Source organism: Drosophila takahashii, chromosome 3L (genome assembly GCF_030179915.1).
Source record: "Drosophila takahashii strain IR98-3 E-12201 chromosome 3L, DtakHiC1v2, whole genome shotgun sequence".
NCBI lineage: Eukaryota > Metazoa > Arthropoda > Insecta > Diptera > Drosophilidae > Drosophila > Drosophila takahashii.
In genome coordinates, this window is record NC_091680.1 from 27,244,018 (window position 1) to 27,261,477 (window position 17,460).

The following is a 17,460-nucleotide window of genomic DNA, read 5'->3' on the forward strand; positions in this document are numbered from 1 at the left end:
GCACATGCGTGCTGACTGCGTGGCCAAGCTTTTGACTTTGGCTGGGGGAATCGGGTTCCACAGGGAAAAATTAGATCTAAATATTTCTGACTTTAAAAAATAAGATTTGATTTTATCTAGTATTAATTATATTTAAATTAAATTATTTTGCAATTTCATTTAAAACGCTGGTGATATCAAAATCTTGTTTCTAAAAAACATATAACTACTTGAGGCAGAAGATCACTTGAAAAAGAACTTATACAAATCACATTTAAACAATTTTTTTCTGTGTGGTAAAATATTTTTAGGGTAGGTTCCCGCTTTCTTTGTTTTATTGCATACAAAATGATTGTGTGGACTATGAACTAAGCTGGCTACTCCAGATGTGAGAGATCATCCTGCTCGGGTGGCGCCCGTACGATCTCCGTCTCAATGATCAGCGAGTTGGCGTCTAGGGTGCTCTGAAAGATTCAACTGTTATACCATCAACTGCTGGCGCTTCGCTACCGGCACTAACACACACATTCTCGCTGCTCCGCTGTGCGGCTGACAGTAGGCTGCCGCTGATCCCGCTTCCACTGGCGCTCGAGTTAGAGTTCGAGTTGGAGGCATTGGCCCCGTTGGAGGCTGCGGAGAGGACGACGCTGTGCGGGGAGCTGCCCCGCCGCACCACCTTTGTCTGACCCTGCTGCGGCGAGTTTTGGGTGACTATCACGAACTTTTGCGGCGGCTGGTTGGCCTGAATGGCTCTTATCTGAGGTAGGGCCGACACCCCCACGCCGGGGCTTCTGCAAAGGAAAGGAAAGGGTAAATTGCCTTGAGAATTTAATATCAGAAAAAGAACCCTTGCAGAAAACATTGAAGCCACTAATGGTTGCCTTTCAAAGCAACCTTTTTAGCAATAACAAATTTCGGCGAGGGTATTACAACAAAAATACACTAGGTTCCCTACCCCTGTCTCTGTGTGCTGGGCATCGTCACTCGCCCGATCGTTGTGGCCGTTTGGGCTGCACTCGTGATGGGTGCCGTGTTGATCGTGTTCGATGACAGGGTCACAATGCTCGTGGCGGGCGCATTCCGCACTTTGACCACCGCCTGACACAGCGACGGTCCCAGGAAACCAAAGTCGTTCTTGTAGTCCTCCGCCGCGTCTGGTGCGGAGCGCATTTGCTTGAGGATCGGCGGACAGCACTTTTGGAGCATCGCGCGAATGTGACCGGCGGCTGTCTTGTCGGTGTTGCTCATGGAGGTACCGAGAAGGTGGGGTTCAATGCGCTCTGATATGAACTTGAGTCGGGGTATGATAAACACTTTGATGACCTCGCCTCCCAGCTCCGAGAGTCCCGCAATCGATCCGTACAGAGAGGATAGGTGAGTCTTGTCGTTCTGCAAGGCCTTACTGAAGATGCTGGGGGGTGAGGAGATGTGCGTTAAATAGGGATCGGCGTGGAGTGGCCTAGATTTACCGGGTGACACGGGTTTGCAGGTTGTTGGTCAGTGTGTTGAAGTTCTTGCAGATCTGCGCCATCAGTCGCGAGGCAAAGTCTCGCAGGGCCCAGTGATTGTCCAGTTCCGGTCGCATGCACAGCTGCTTGGAAACAATGCAGGTCATCACCGAGGGTATCAGTTCGTGTAGCTAAATTGTAAAGATAAATTGGATTAAGTGGGCAGCACAAGACCTAAAAATAAGTAAAAGTCTTACGTATTTTTCGAGAAACAGCGATGGATTGTCGAGCAGAGCACGCACCATTCGCATGAGGTAAATGAGCAGCGCCAAATTGTTCTGCACCACATTGACCTTGACGCCCTCGGCGATGAAGGTGCACATGCGGGGCAGCATTTCGTGCAGGCCAGGATCCGAGCCCAGCGACTGCAGGGCCTCGCCGCGGCGCGGCTCATCCGATCCCACGCAGGCCTCGGTGATCTCCTTGTAGTACAGCTGCTGCTCCACGGACAACTCGTGCGTGGCCAGCTGCTTGACGTGGATGGTCTCCACGTTCTTGAGCTTGTGGATCTTGCCGGTGGTTGGTTTGCCGGCCGCATCCTTGTTCAGACCTTGATCGAGTTTTATAACCGGATTGACGGAGTCCAGGAACTGGGAGTCCTTCGAGAGCGGCGGCGGGTTTTCTGGCACAGTCGGCTGGACCCCCTCCACTACGAACCAATGGGAGCGCAGGGTGAGGTCCAGGGGAATCTTCACGGAGTTGCTGGCGGTGATCTCACTCAGGTCGATCTCCTTGTCCTCGGTGAAGTGCAGCTCCCGTCCGCCGCCGGAAGCGAAACGGAAGGGTATGAAGTCCTTGGAAACGAAGCCGTACTGCGGCTCCACATTCCGCACCTTCAGGGCCATGTCGATGTCCCGCACGGAGAGCTTCTGCCGCTTCGCGTGGTGCATGAATTTGGCCGCGTCCTGGACAATCCTCTTCAGCTTGATGGACACATCCTCCGCCAGCTCCTTGGCGGCGTCATCCGAAAGCGAGCCCACGCCGATGCTCTCCGCGATCACCTTCATGGACTCCGCCGAGATGCTGGAGCCGTACAGCATGCTGCTCGAGGCGCTGCTCGATTTCGACGGTTTTCCACTCATTTTCCGATTTTTTACAAATAAACAAATACTTTTCGGCCAGTGTTCACACACCGGGAGTTGGAAATAAAGTCAGCCGCGTTGCCGATTTCAGTGGGAAATTTAGCTATTTTTGTCAACGCTACGATATGTGTCTCCGCTAAGCCACTAATATCGATATCAACGGAAACATCGGTGAACGATGTTTATTTTTTTAATTAATTTTTTTTTATATTGGTTTTTTTTGGCAAGGATGAACTTTGTCCTGTAACTCCTTATTATAAAATTTTACAAATATTTCTCAAAAACTAATATTTTTAAATGCCGATTTCACATAAAAATGTCAGCACTACTCACAATTAATCACATGTTACGTTAATACAGCAAAAACTTAACATAGCATTAACAAATGAACAACAAATTTTTAAAACGAAAAACATCGATGAAAAAAAAACAAACATCGATAATTTATAAAAACATCGGTGCATCGATGTTTCCATCGATGCTTCTCCACCTCTAAACGCAGTGTCTTTTTCTTTATTTATGTTCGTACATTTTTGGTTGCCTGGCTTTTTGTTGTTGCGCCACATTAACAATAACTATTACAGTGCGCCCCACCGCCGCCCGCGTTGAAGAAGTGTTAAATCGGGAGCGCGGATTAATGTGCCACACGCGAAAGGCGTTGCAACGTTGTGTCGTCGTCGGGCGTCGAACAAAGCAGATTTTGGAAAAGTGAAAACGGCGCCATTTTAGAAGCAGCAAGCCACGGCCAAAGGCGCTAGAAAAGTGCAAATGCAATGCGTGGACTAATAGATGGTCCGTAAACGGTCCGCTGAACACACAACTCCCCTTTAAAGCCGCGAGTGAAGGTGCTAAACGAGAAAACAATCAAGCGTAAGTGGGCAGGGGAAGAAGTTTTTTTCGGACGTCGTCGCCGCGGTTTGACCTACTTTAAATGCGATCAAAAGAGCCACCAAAATCCTGTGGGCTAACCAAAACTAATACCTTGCAGCTCCCGAGCGACTCCAAAATATGAGCAGTGGCCAAAATGAGACGGCAGCAGCAAAGGTTCTGGAAACGCAACGCGCACAAGAGTCCGGCAGTGAAAATGAGGCAAGTCTGGCACGTAGCCCTCGACGAGTTCTTGTTTGTAATTTGTATTGTTCGCCCACAGGAAACAGATTCCATTACGGATCAGTCGAGCCAGTCGAAGTCCACCAAGTCAGCCACCCAGTTCAGCGTGCAGCGCTCGGATACCGGTGGCCTGCGAATGAGAATCTCGGCGATTCGCCCGCCGCCAGGAGTCGCAGCCATCAAGAAGCCGCCGAAGGCCAGGAAAATGTCCACCCAGGACACCGAGTCCGGCTGCTCGGAGGCCAGGAACAAAGCAGCCAGCAAGAAGGTCAAGGTCAAGCGCAAGAAGCTGGCCAGCAGCAACAGTGCGATGGGCAAATCGGACAAGGCATTCAAGTCCAAGAAGCCACAGATCTCGGCCTTTTCCTCGGATTCCGAGGACGATCTGCCCCTGAAGGTTCACCAGCAGAGAGCTCCGCGACTGCTGCTCACTGCAATCTCGCAGGCGGCTCAGTCCGCCAGCAAAGCCCCTCTGGACATCGGAATCTCCTCCAGCGACAACGAGCTGCCCAGCCTCGTGCAGGCGGCCATCAAGCGGGTGGAGAGCGATACGGAGGACACCACTGTGGAGGGCAGCTTCCGCAAAGCGGCCAAGGACAAGAATCTGCCCCAGTACCAGTCCACTTTGCTGCAGGACTTCATGGAGAAGACCCAGATGCTGGGACAGAGCTCCAGCTCAAAGCTTCCCGAAGAGAAAGTGGCAAAAGCTGGCGAGGAGGCCCTGGCGCTAGCCGCTAATCCCCGAAAGCGCAGAGGTAGACCCAAGAAAGTGATCTCCACAGCTCCTGCCCCGGGAATCTCTGGACCGGCCATAAATGAATCCGCCGATTCGGGTGTTATTAGCACCACCAGCACCACGCAAAGCACCACTCCCTCCCCGAAAATGCAGAGCGAGAACACTGTGCCCACGGGCGCTGTGGCAATCGCCTCCAGCAGCAAGCCAAAGATCGATATGGCCTATCTGGACAAGCGCATGTATGCCACGGAGAGAGTACTCTATCCCCCGCCCAGGAGCAAGCGGCGTCAGAACAATAAGAAGACCGCCTCCAGCTCATCCAACAAGGAGGAACTTCAGCTGGATCCGCTGTGGCGGGAGATCGACGTGAACAAGAAGTTCCGGCTGCGGAGCATGAGTGTGGGGGCAGCTAGTGGAACTGGAGCTGGCACCACCATCTGTAGCAAGGTGCTGGCCGCCAAGAGCGGCTACGTATCGGACTACGGAAGCGTGAGGCACCAACGGAGCGGCCACAGCCACAACTCCGGGTACAAGTCCGATGCCAGCTGCAAGAGTCGGTACAGCACCAAGAGCTGTATGAGTCGCAGGAGCCGGGCAAAGAGTTGCGGCTACCGCAGTGATTGCAAGGAATCGGGAAAGTCAGGCCTGAGAATGAGGCGGAAGCGCAGGGCTTCCATGCTCTTGAAGAGCACTGCAGACGATCCCGTCGAGGATCAGGACATCCTTCAGCTGGCGGGGCTGTCGCTGGGCCAGAGCAGCGAGGAGAGCAACGAGTACATCAGCAAGCCGAGTCTCCAGAGTCTGCCGACGACAAGTGCCAGCAAGAAGTACGGCGAGATCAACCGCTATGTCACCACGGGGCAGTACTTCGGTCGAGGCAGCAGCTTGGCTGCCACCAATCCGGAGAACTTTATCAGTAAGATGATGAATCAACGGAAGGAGACCCCGGCTCCCAGCAAATCCTCCTGCAAGATCAAGTCCCGTCGCTCCTCGGCAGCCAGCATGTGCAGTAGCTATGTGTCGGGGGTGTCCAGAATGCGTCGCAGGCATCGCCGGAAGAGTTTCAGCCACAACAAGTCCTTGAACATTGATTCAAAGCTGCTCACGGAAATCGAGATTATCACCAGCACCTTCCACTCGAGGTGTCGCATACAGGAGGACCGTCTGACCGGGAGCAGTGGCAAGGAGAAGCTGTTGGCCGATGCCAACAAACTGCAGGCCACCTTGGCAGCTCCCAGTCCTGCTCAGCAATTGGTTCTGAACGGCGGGGGATCCGCTTCAGCGCTCCCCAAACCTTTGAAACGGGCCCTAAAGAAGCGAAAGCTCAGCGAGCCCCTGGTGGACTTCGCTATGCTGTCGGCCAGCGCTGGTGGAACCCCCAATGGCAGCGGAAGCAGCAACGGGAATGCCAAGAGACGGCACAAAAAATCCCAGAGCAATGACAGCTCCAGTCCCGATGATCACAAGCTGCCGCTAAAGAAGCGCCACTACCTGTTGACTCCAGGAGAGCGGCCACCCACGGAAGTGGCCTTCGCCAATGGAAAACTGAACGCAGAGGCCTGGGCCGCAGCGGCGGCGACTGCCAAGAGCACTGCGTCTACAAAATCGCAGGCTCAGTTCAATGCTAGAAGCGGAAAATCTGCCCTTACGCCAAAGAAGAGGCACCTCCTGGAACAACCCAACGCAGCGAGCGGAGCTGCCTCATCGGCCAGCAATTCTCCCCTACGGATTGTTGTGGATAACAACTCCATAAGTGGTGGCAAGTTGCTGGACATTAGTCCTAGCTCTCTGTGCTCCCTCAAACAGCAGAGGAGAGGAGGAGCAGCCAAGCAGAAGGCTGCGGCCACCAAGGACTTGGTTCAGGTTCAGTCTCCAGCCGGTAGCTATCCTCCCCCCGGTGTGTTTGAGCCATCTGTGGAGCTGGAAATCCAAATACCCCTTGGCAAGCTGAACGAATCAGTCATAACAAAAGCAGAGGTCGAATCTCCGCTGCTCTCAGCACTGGACATCAAGGAAGATACCAAAAAGGAGATTGGCCAGCGGGTTGTGGAGACGTTGCTCCATAAAACGGGAGGCAATCTCCTGCTGAAACGCAAGCGAAAGAAGATCAATCGAACTGGATTTCCCACGGTGCGCAGGAAGAAGCCCAAGATTAGCATGGAACAGCAGCCAACGGTCGCAATGGATGAACCGGAGCCGCAGCCGGAGATTGATCCCGATGATGAGCCGCTGCAATCCTTAAGAGAAACCAGGAGTAGCAGCAGTGCCCAGGTACACCCTACTCCTCCGATAGATTGCGAGCGAGTGCCCCAAGCAGGCGAGGCCAGGGAAACCTTTGTAGCCAGGAGCAATCAGAGAGCTCCGCGCCTCTCGGTGGTGGCCCTGGAGCGCCTGCAGCGCCCTCAAACACCCGCTAGAGGAAGACCCCGAGGAAGAAAGCCGAAAAAAAAGGAGCAACCTGAAGTTCCACCCTTACCGCCGCCCAAAACGGAACCGGAGGCAAGGCCTGCCAAGAAACGTGGCCGCCAGCCCAAGCAGCCGGTGCTGGAAGAGCCACCTCCCGCACCTTCGCCTCAACAGAAAAAATCCAAACTGGAACCCAATATAAAGCTCCCAGCTGGCATCGATCCCAACACGAACTTTAGCTGCAAGATTCGCCTAAAAAGGCGGAAGAACCTGGAAAACGGAAGCCACCAAAGTAAGAAGGAGAAACCTGTTCAACCAGCGATAGTGGAGCCTATTACCCCGGAAATACCGGCGAGCCAGGAGGAGATAGATGCCGAAGCGGCGGCTAAACGGCTGGAAAACATCCCCATCGAACATGATCCGCTACCCGCTAGTGAGTCCCAGAACCCCGGCCCTCCAGACTACGCCAGCTGCAGTGAATCCAGCGAGGACAAAGCGTCGACAACCTCACTGCGCAAACTATCCAAAATAAAGAAGACCTATCTGGTAGCGGGCCTCTTCTCAAATCACTACAAACAATCGCTGATGCCGCCGCCAGCGAAGGTGAACAAGAAGCCAGGATTGGAGGAGCAGCAGGTGACTCCTGGGAGTCTTCTGCCTCCACCTCCCTATTGTGAAAGGTATCTAAGAAGAAGTGAGATCGACTTTGAGCTACCCTACGACATTTGGTGGGCCTACACCAACTCAAAGCTACCCACTCGACATATTGTGCCATCCTGGAACTACCGAAAGATTCGAACAAATGTGTACGCCGAGTCAGTGCGTCCGAATCTGGCTGGCTTCGATCATCCCACCTGCAACTGCAAGAATCAGGGCGAGAAAGCATGTTTGGACAATTGCTTGAATCGCATGGTTTACACGGAGTGTTCGCCCAGCAATTGTCCAGCTGGAGAGAAGTGCCGGAATCAGAAGATCCAGCGGCATGCAGTGGCACCTGGAGTGGAACGCTTTATGACCACAGACAAAGGATGGGGAGTGAGAACTAAGCTACCCATATCCAAGGGTACCTACATTCTGGAGTACGTGGGGGAGGTGGTCACCGAGAGGGAATTCAAGCAGCGGATGGCCAGTATTTACCTAAACGATACGCACCACTATTGTCTGCACTTGGATGGAGGACTAGTGATCGATGGCCAGCGCATGGGCAGCGATTGTAGGTTTGTCAACCACTCCTGCGAGCCAAACTGCGAGATGCAGAAGTGGAGCGTCAACGGTTTGTCGAGAATGGTCCTGTTCGCAAAAAGAGCCATTCTGCAAGGAGAGGAGCTGACCTACGACTACAATTTCTCACTGTTCAATCCGTCAGAGGGTCAGCCCTGCAGATGCAATACTCCCCAGTGTCGTGGCGTCATCGGGGGCAAGTCGCAGAGGGTGAAACCACTTCCTGCAGCGGAGGCCAAGCCCGCCTGCGAGGGACCTTCAGGCAGAAACGGTCGCCAGCGTAAGCATAAGGCCAAGAAGCACGCTCAACGGCAGGCGGGCAAGGACACTGCGTCAGCAGTGGCGGTGGCAAAGCTTCAACCTTTGTCCGAAAAGGAGAAGAAGCTGGTTAAACAATTCAACACGTTCCTTGTAAGGAACTTTGAAAAGGTTAGTTGTATATCTTTCTGTGCTCGACAGTGTTTTGCAATTTCATTATAAGTCCTCGGATTTTGCATATTTGTCCATTTTTTGTCCGATTTTGACCAACATTTTTGGGTAGGTGTCATATTTTTCAAATGTAATAAATTCGGATGTATATTGGAAATATGCAAAATATATGCAAACAAGAGAGAACGCTATATACGGGTCCCCGACTATCAGATACCCGTTATTCAGCTAAAGGGAGTGCGAAGGAGATGGAGATAAAAACTTTGATCCGCCGTAACTTTTTAACTAATGGTCCGATTTAAAAAAATTCTTCCACGTTTCGATAGGTATTGATAAACACAATAAAACTGCATTTTTACTTTTCCGAAATATTGAAATTTTTAACAAACTTGCGCTGCGTAGGAAGTCCTAGAATCTGCATGCAAAATGTCAATCTTCTAGCTTTTATAGTTTCCGAGATCTCAGCGTTCATACGGACAGACAGACAGACAGACGGACATGGCTATATCGACTCGGCTAGTGACCCTGATCAAGAATATATATACTTTATAGGGTCGGAAATGCTTCATTCTAGCTGTTACATACTTTTGCACGAATACAATATACCCTTTTTATTCTACGAGTAACGGGTATAAAAATATATGCATAAAATATGCAAAATATATGCAAACAACTGGAGGCTCAAATTTGTAATGTAGCCCTCTGGTATTTTAAACCCTATTTATATTTCTCGCCTACTCGTTGGAAATATAAATAGGGTTTCCTTAAACTTAAATTAGGGTGGCTATGAAATGGTCAATCTAGAATAGTTGAGTTTATTATATATTTTGCATATTTTATGCATATGCAACTTATGCAAAAATGCAAAAAAAATGCCATTAATTTTAAACTATATTTTTATTGAAACGAACTTTGGTGTTTTCGGAATTGATCTATCTTTATCCTATAAAAATATGCAAATATGCCGAGGTCTATTTATTATTGTATGACTTTCAAATATAATTGAATTATTTATTTTTGTAAATCCCTTTTTTTTTTAATTAAAATTTGTTCATCGAATCTGGATCTCTAATTTTCTTTTTCCCCATTAGATACGCAGATGCAAGGCCAAGCGAGCAGCAGTCGCTGCACCTGTAGGCACTACTGCATCCTCTCCAGCGCACGGCGTCGCCAATGGAGACATCCCCGGTAGACGACCTTCCACGCCATCTTCCACTTCCCTGGCTGCCCAAATATCCGCACTCTGCTCGCCACGCAACATGAAAACTCGCGGACTAGCTCAGGCAGTACATGATCCCGAACTTGAGAAGATGGCCAAAATGGCTGTGGTTCTAAGAGACATTTGCAGTGCTGTTGAGAGTCTTAAAATGTCCGATCTGCTAACCACCGTATCCAGCAAGAAGAAGAAAGCTATAAAGAACTCCTCGAGTGCTAAATTGAGTGCGACAGCCGGAACGTCTCGAGTGGAGTTCAGATCGATTCAGGTCCAAGTTGAACAGGGACACTACAAGACGCCCCAGGAATACGACGACCACATGCAGCAGCTTTTTATGGAGGCCAAGCAGCAGCATGGCGACGATGAGGGCAAGGTCAAGGCCCTTCAATCCCTGAAGGATTGCTATGAGCAGCAGAAAACAGCCAGTTATGTTCAGCTGGTCGAGATACTCGGCGATTCTGAGTCATTGCAGAGCTTTAAGCCAAAGGAGATGCTTTTGCCAGTGGAGGAAGCACAAAAGGTTGCAGTGAAGAAATCACCAGGGGCAAAAGATAGGGATTCTCCCCAAGTGCCATTAAAATCAACGCCTCCACTGCTTCCCATCGAAGCCTCTCCTGAAGAGGATGTGATCCGTTGCATTTGCGGGTTGTACAAAGACGAGGGATTGATGATTCAGTGCGCCAAGTGCATGGTGTGGCAGCACACGGAGTGCACCAAAGCCGACATCGATGCGGATAACTATCAGTGCGAACGGTGCGAACCGAGGACAGTGGATCGTGAGATTCCCCTGGAGGAATTCACCGACGAGGGCCACCGCTACTACCTCTCCTTGATGCGTGGCGACCTGCAGGTGCGTCAAGGCGATGCCGTCTACGTGCTGCGAGATATTCCCATCAAAGATGAGGCGGGCAAGGTGTTGCCGACACAGAAGCACACCTACGAAACGATCGGAGCAATTGATTACCAAGAGTGCGACATCTTTCGGGTTGAGCACTTGTGGAAAAACGAAGTGGGAAAGCGTTTCATATTTGGGCACCACTTCCTTCGCCCCCATGAAACTTTCCATGAACCTTCGCGTCGTTTTTACCCCAATGAAGTGGTAAGAGTTTCCCTTTATGAGGTGGTACCCATCGAGTTGGTCATTGGACGCTGCTGGGTTTTGGATCGTACTACTTTTTGTAAAGGCCGTCCCATGGAGTGCAACGATGAAGATCACTGCTTCATCTGCGAGCTGCGCGTGGACAAGACGGCGAGGTTCTTTTCCAAGGCTAAGGCCAATCATCCGGCCTGCACCAAGAGCTATGCTTTCCGAAAGTTCCCCGAGAAGCTAAAAATCTCTAAGAGCTATGCCGTAAGTTCAAATCCCACACTAATAATAAGCAGAGTATTAATACTTAACCAATGTTTAGCCCCATGATGTGGATCCTTCGCTGCTGAAAACGAGGAAGCAAAAGACTGAATTAGAAGTAGGAGCAGGGACTGTTCAAAAAACACTCGGCAGGCAGGAGCAGCAGCAGCCGAAGACGGTTGGGAGAAAGCCGCGCGGGCTCAGTGCCGCCCCAGTGGAAGCCACAGCTCTCCATGTCATACCACCAATAGCACCCAATAAGCAGGTCAGTGTGGTAATTAGTTGCATGTTATATATTTTTAACTAAATAAATATACATTTGTCCTCCACCTACAGATGCTTAAGAAGAGGCGATCACGCTTAGAGAACGTTCTAATAACTATGAAGCTCAAGTGTCTGGATGCACAGACAGCCCAGGAGCAGCCCATCGACCTGTCATACCTACTGTCTGGGCGCGGAGCCCGACAAAGGAAGACCCAGCAGTCCAGTAGCAGCTCCACGGCAAATTCAACCTAACAGATTTAGCCTGCGACTAGGTTAAGCCGTGTATATACGCCTAAAGTTGGAGGCATTGATTAATATTTATGGAATTTCAATTAACAATTAGCATGTAGCCATTTAAGATGTAACGGTGATAGTAGTAACTCTAGAATGTACATTGTTATGAACAAACTTCGTGAATCGGCCTCCGGATCCGTATAAGATGGAACAGATATTAATAATGGCTAATATAAGGATCTATTTAAATACTAGTATTTACGCGACCGCATGAAGCCCCCTTTTAGATGAATTTCTTTTGTTTTTAATTGTTTATCGCATTTCCATATTGCTTTTGTTTTACGGAACCATCTCCTTTTCGTCCTTGCAACCGAAGGCGTTTGAATTTTGCATTGTTATTTTAAATTATTGTATTATGTTATGGATGCTTAACTACGTAACACCCAAGTAGGACAACTTATTGCGCTATTAGTTTTTACATAATTTCAAATTGTTATTAACTGCTAACACAAATTTTAAAAGTGAAATAAAAATATATTTTCATTAATTTACAACCAATTTTTAATGTTCCGGCCCTGTGCTGAATGTGTTGCCTAGGACAAGACTACAGACCGTAAAGACGACCACCTGCGGCACCATGATGGCCGGCGCCTTAAGCACGCTCACCAGACAGGCAGCGCTCGGCTGGGAATCGCTGCTCGGGCGGTAAGTTTTGAGTTTGTGCGTCCAGGTGCGGGCAATGGATTCCGTTTAGAGATACGGCCGGCAGTCCACGTAGTGACGAATCGCACCGGGAATGTGCGCGAGGACACCACTGAGTATATGCGCAGAATGGAAAATCTGCTACGATAATGCGATAGAAACAAGTAATACATCGATCTAAAGGTATTATTGTTCTCTGTTCACGCCAAAAGGGCGTTTAATTTCTGGAGGCAGTGTCGGGCGGCAGTTTTCTCCAGATGTCCACATCTCGCTCGCTCGCACTGCCCTTCGCTCTCCCTCTCCAACTCTCCCGCTACTCTCCGCACCGCTCCGGAGTCTTTAAGCTAAGCTTCTACTTTTTAGTTCGTATTTTTCCAAGTGTTACAATAAACAGCCGCACGTCGCGCAAAACCCCGAAAGTTTTCCACCGTGTTTTCGATACTATTTCTGCGCGGATTTCCACCACTTTTCCTGGGACTTCAGCAATTCTACTATCAAGCCACCCCCGCCCCAACATTTGGTCCTTCGAGCCGGATCTTTGGACTTCCACTCCTGGATTTTTCCGAAGATTATTTCCAGCGCCTACGGTGGCTTGAACCGCTTCAGCTAAGTTCAATTTCCAATTGTTATTATTTGCCGGTCATACAGCCAGTTGTTCGAACCCCATTTCGTTCAATTTGTTGTATGATTTCATGTCTAAATCGAAAAGCGATTTAATCCGACGCAACGGCATTTAATATATTATTCAATTCCTTTTGTTTGTACGCGGCATTTTTTTCCATTCCTTTATGCCGAAAATTTCGTACACTCCAAAAAATTCCGTGCAAGTTTGCAAATCCGCAGTGATAATTTATTTAAGTTCCAAATAAATATATTCCTAAAAACTCCAAGTGTGTGTAAAAATATAACCCAGCCGCAGTAAAAATTTCCGATTTTTCAAATTATTCCGCAAAAACTGCACTCTGCATTTTTTTACTGTGTTCCAGCTGCGTGTATATATTTTTACATAAATATTCCAATACAGTCCACTTCTACTACACTGCATTTTTTAAATAAATTGCAAGACCCCAAGACAACACAAACCTACAGTACCACACGGCCATTATTGCATAAATCCTAATTTTTAAAAATATATATTCATAAAATAAACTTTTTCGTGTGTAATAAATATACAATCCAGCCACAGTAAATATTTCCAAATCAAAGTGATCCGCCGAAATTGGCAGCTTTTGTGTTTTTACTGTGTTTCCTGCTGCGTATATATTTTTTTTTTACATAATTATTCCAAAATACAGTACACTTCAACTACAATTTCAAATACAGTCCACTGCAACTACAATTTCGAATACTGTCCACATCAAAATAGTTTTTTTCTACGATCAATCCCAAATTATTTCCAAGTCCAAATACAAAGCTTAAATTTCTATAAATTTACACCGGCAATTACATTGCATTACACATTACACTCCCGCAATCGGTGCCCTTTCTCTATCCAGCTGTTCGCTGCAGACATACATACATACGTACTCGAAGTCTCCACAATTCCCGCAATCGGTGCCCATCCGCTATCCAGCTGGGCGTTACATACATACGTACATACATATTCAGCAGCGCACCGTGGGTCAAAGATATCCAAAAAATTAAAATATACTATTTTTTTCAAATATATTTCAACAAAAATTCTAACTAACTTATAAAGTTAGAAAAATTAATATACGCATCCACGAGTGTCAGTGTGACCATATTTTTCCGTTTGCATAAATAATTAATTATTTTTTGTGCATACACTTTAATATTTTTCGTTATTATTTCAAAAAAAATAGAAAAGAATCTCCACACAACTTCATCCACACAATCCAGTGTGACCGTATATCCTTACGGACTTTTCAATTGGTTCCTAAATTCCAAATTGTTTATTAATTTTTTACCCACCTCTATAAATAGTTATTATTTGACATGGCATCCCAAGCAAAATCCGCTTTAAATAAATTTATTGTCACAGCTGACACTCTGATCCATTTTGAAGCTATCATTACTGTTCCGGGTGCATCCACCCCTACCTTATCCGTCCTCAAAATCCGTAGGGAGCATGTCAGTTCCTTGTGGCAAAAGGTCAAGGAATCATATGACATATGCTCCGATTGCATTGTGGCTGCAGGCGATAGCGCCGCAGATACGAAATCTATGCTCAAGGCGAAATACAATATAACGTACGATGTATACGAAAGGGTCGCCGCTCAGATCCTCGGGCAAATCGAAATCCAACAGGGCTCCTCCCAAAAATCTCAAACTCCAGTAACTCCGTCCCAAAGTGTATTATCTTATGGCTGTCGACTCCCTCCTATCGACACAGAGGTTTTTTCGGGCGACTATCTTCGCTGGCCTACTTTCCGGGACCTTTTCACGGCGATATATATAGACAATCCGAGTCTAACGCCCGTTGAAAAATTATTCCATTTAAATTCAAAAACTAGTGGCGAAGCTAATTCCATAGTTTCCAGATCCCCACTCACCAATGATGGCTTCCGCTCAGCTTGGACAAATCTAACTGAGCGTTTCGAAAATAAGCGATTCCAGGTGAACAGCCACCTGAAAACTCTTTTCAATGTGCAGTCTATAGCACAAGAGTCTGGAGATGCCTTGAAGGAACTTCAACACACCATTCAAGGATGTTTAACTGCCTTAGAACTATCCGGCATTCAAATTGAGAATTGGGACCCTATTCTAGTCTACATTTGCTCCACAAAGCTACCAAAGCTCACGCTCTCATTATGGGAGCAATCCATTCAAAATAAAGCCGAAATTCCTACTTGGCTCGAGCTTAATTCCTTTTTAACAAAACGCCATCGAACACTAGAGGCCGTCGATAGCATCCGGTCCGCTAATTCACTCCATGTCCAGCCCAAACAGACACATCGAATGGCAGAATTGCCAAGAATAAATTCTTTTACCACGAGGCTACTTCAAATACCCAAAGGCTGCGATCTGTGTTTAAAAGAAAAACACCCCGTGCGTATATGTCCACGCTTTCTCCAAATGACGGTGAATGATCGTTCAGCCTACATCCGCGATAAACAGTTGTGCTCGAATTGCTTTGCAACCAGCCATCCACTAGGTGATTGCACAAGCTCCAAAAACTGCTTCACTTGCCAAGGTCGGCATCATACGCTGTTGCATCCAAGCAACAATTCTACAATGACTTCGATTTCATCTCACTCTTCAAGGCCAGTGTCCGCCTCAATCCCGCACCGAATATCATCCTTCTCAGCGCGTGTTTCTAACGTGCATGGGACTAATAGAATTGCCGATCCGGACCCGAGTATAAAGGTCCTTCCTACAAGGAGTCATTCCAAATATTGGGTTCCATATCCCGCCTTGGATGGCAGACGTTCCCGAGGTATTAAATCCTACCAATGCCGAGTCTGCCAAAAGATCCATCCGCTACGGAAATGCCACCGCTTTCTGCGGCTTAGTGCCGAGAAACGGCTCCAGGAAGTACGTATCCACAAGTACTGTTCCAATTGCTTGGCCCATGATCATTCCGAGGACTCCTGCCGCAGTGATGACCACTGCCACAAGTGTGGAAAGGACCACCACACTCTTCTACACCTGGACGACCGCACCCGCTATCCTGCGGAAACTTCTCCTGATGTTTTGCTACGGTGGTCCTCGCAAGGGGGGGGAGAATGTTCACGCCAAAAGGGCGTTTAATTTCTGGAGGCAGTGTCGGGCGGCAGTTTTCTCCAGATGTCCACATCTCGCTCGCTCGCACTGCCCTTCGCTCTCCCTCTCCAACTCTCCCGCTACTCTCCGCACCGCTCCGGAGTCTTTAAGCTAAGCTTCTACTTTTTAGTTCGTATTTTTCCAAGTGTTACAATAAACAGCCGCACGTCGCGCAAAACCCCGAAAGTTTTCCACCGTGTTTTCGATACTATTTCTGCGCGGATTTCCACCACTTTTCCTGGGACTTCAGCAATTCTACTATCAAGCCACCCCCGCCCCAACATTTGATGACCAAATGTTTGGTGGGGGGCGTCGCAAGTATTTCTTTTAGGCGTTGAAGGCAGCTTCCGTGGCGGTGCGGCTTGTTGCAATAGCCGGTGGCAAGCTGTGGGGGAGAGAAATGAAACACTCGACGATCGCGAAGCGCGAGAGAAAAGAAGAACACACTGAACTTTCCGTAATTAGCGCGGACCGGCCGGGCGATGTATTTCAAAGAGTTTACAGTGAGAACTGAACTTAAAACTAATGAGCGCTGTGCTTCAGAGCGCTGTGGAGAGATCCCGGGCGTGGGAAGGCGGGAGAGCGGGAGAGCCTGGAAGTAGGCATTCCCAGCGAGGGAAGAGCGAGCATTGGAAGAGGGGGATTTAAGAGCGGGGCAAGCGGCGTAAACATTCCGCCCCCCTTGCAATCGCTAGCGTTGCAACGAAGCCCCAAGTGTCATCTAGGACAGGTTGCAGGCACCGGACAGGATCCACCCGAAAGTCGTCCGCTGGGCCACTGGGAGTCCCTCGTCGACCAGGTGGAAGCCAGGACGGATGACCTTGCCGTAGACGTCGGCACCCAGGACCACGGAGATGGTTGCCGGTAAATAGAACCGCTCGTCGGCCAACGGGAGGTCGCTGTATTTGCTGACCACGGTGTCAGCAAGCTCTCGGATGGGGGTGCGGATGCGGACGTTTGGCTCCACCTTCAGGACCACCTCCAACTTGAAGTCGTCGTCGCGCTTCGACCGAATCGTCGCCGTACAAATCCGCTCGTCGCCGACGGTGGTAGTCGGCAAGCGGAACGCAGTAGCCAGGGATGCGTCGATGCAACTTGTCGGCGTACACGGGTCGATGAGGGCGGCTGTGTCGAACTTCTTGAGCCCGGTCTCCAGGATTACCATGGCCGTCGGCAGGACGTTGACACTGTGCCGCTGGAGGATGGACGCCAGTGACGGTGCCGGTGTCGAGGAGGCTGAGCGCGGCGGAGAGGCAAGCGCTCTGCGAGTTGGCGGATTTTGCCGGCGCGAGCGCTGCTGAGAAGCGGCGGATGCCGAGCGCCTTGCCGGGGCCAGCGCTTGGCGAGTTGGCGGATTTTGCCGGCGCGAACGCTGATTGGTAGCCGACGGCAGAGGGCGCTCGTGCATATGGAGGAGCGTGTGGTGCTTCCCGCTGCACGTTTTGCACTTGTCGCCACTGCGACAACTCACGTCAGAGTGCTCGTGAGCGAGACAATTTGAG

At 49.2% G+C, this 17,460-nt stretch overlaps 2 protein-coding genes across 5 annotated transcripts; one reads left to right on the top strand and one right to left on the bottom strand.

Moving 5' to 3' along the window:
• Nucleotides 1–267: 267 nt before the first annotated feature.
• Nucleotides 268–2,653, bottom strand: Taf6 (TBP-associated factor 6). 4 transcript variants are annotated; one of them, XM_017142619.3, is made up of 5 exons: nucleotides 1,685–2,653; nucleotides 1,449–1,618; nucleotides 935–1,390; nucleotides 506–770; nucleotides 268–443 (listed from the first exon to the last, which is right to left on the bottom strand). In XM_017142619.3, exons 1-5 carry the CDS (start codon nucleotides 2,567–2,569, stop codon nucleotides 357–359), a joined length of 1,863 nt encoding a protein of 620 aa, XP_016998108.1. In that variant the 5' UTR covers nucleotides 2,570–2,653; the 3' UTR covers nucleotides 268–356. The 4 variants fall into 4 exon arrangements, with proteins under 4 accessions (XP_016998108.1, XP_016998110.1, XP_016998107.1 ...); XM_017142621.3 differs by having other exon boundaries at nucleotides 268–456; XM_017142618.3 differs by having other exon boundaries at nucleotides 500–770.
• Nucleotides 2,654–3,037: 384 nt separating this feature from the next.
• Nucleotides 3,038–12,077, top strand: ash1 (histone-lysine N-methyltransferase ash1). The gene is made up of 6 exons (XM_017142614.3): nucleotides 3,038–3,439; nucleotides 3,558–3,658; nucleotides 3,720–8,471; nucleotides 9,563–11,038; nucleotides 11,097–11,300; nucleotides 11,372–12,077. The coding sequence occupies exons 2-6, from the start codon at nucleotides 3,578–3,580 to the stop codon at nucleotides 11,549–11,551; spliced, it is 6,693 nt and encodes a 2,230-aa protein (XP_016998103.2). The 5' UTR covers nucleotides 3,038–3,439; nucleotides 3,558–3,577; the 3' UTR covers nucleotides 11,552–12,077.
• Nucleotides 12,078–17,460: the final 5,383 nt, after the last annotated feature.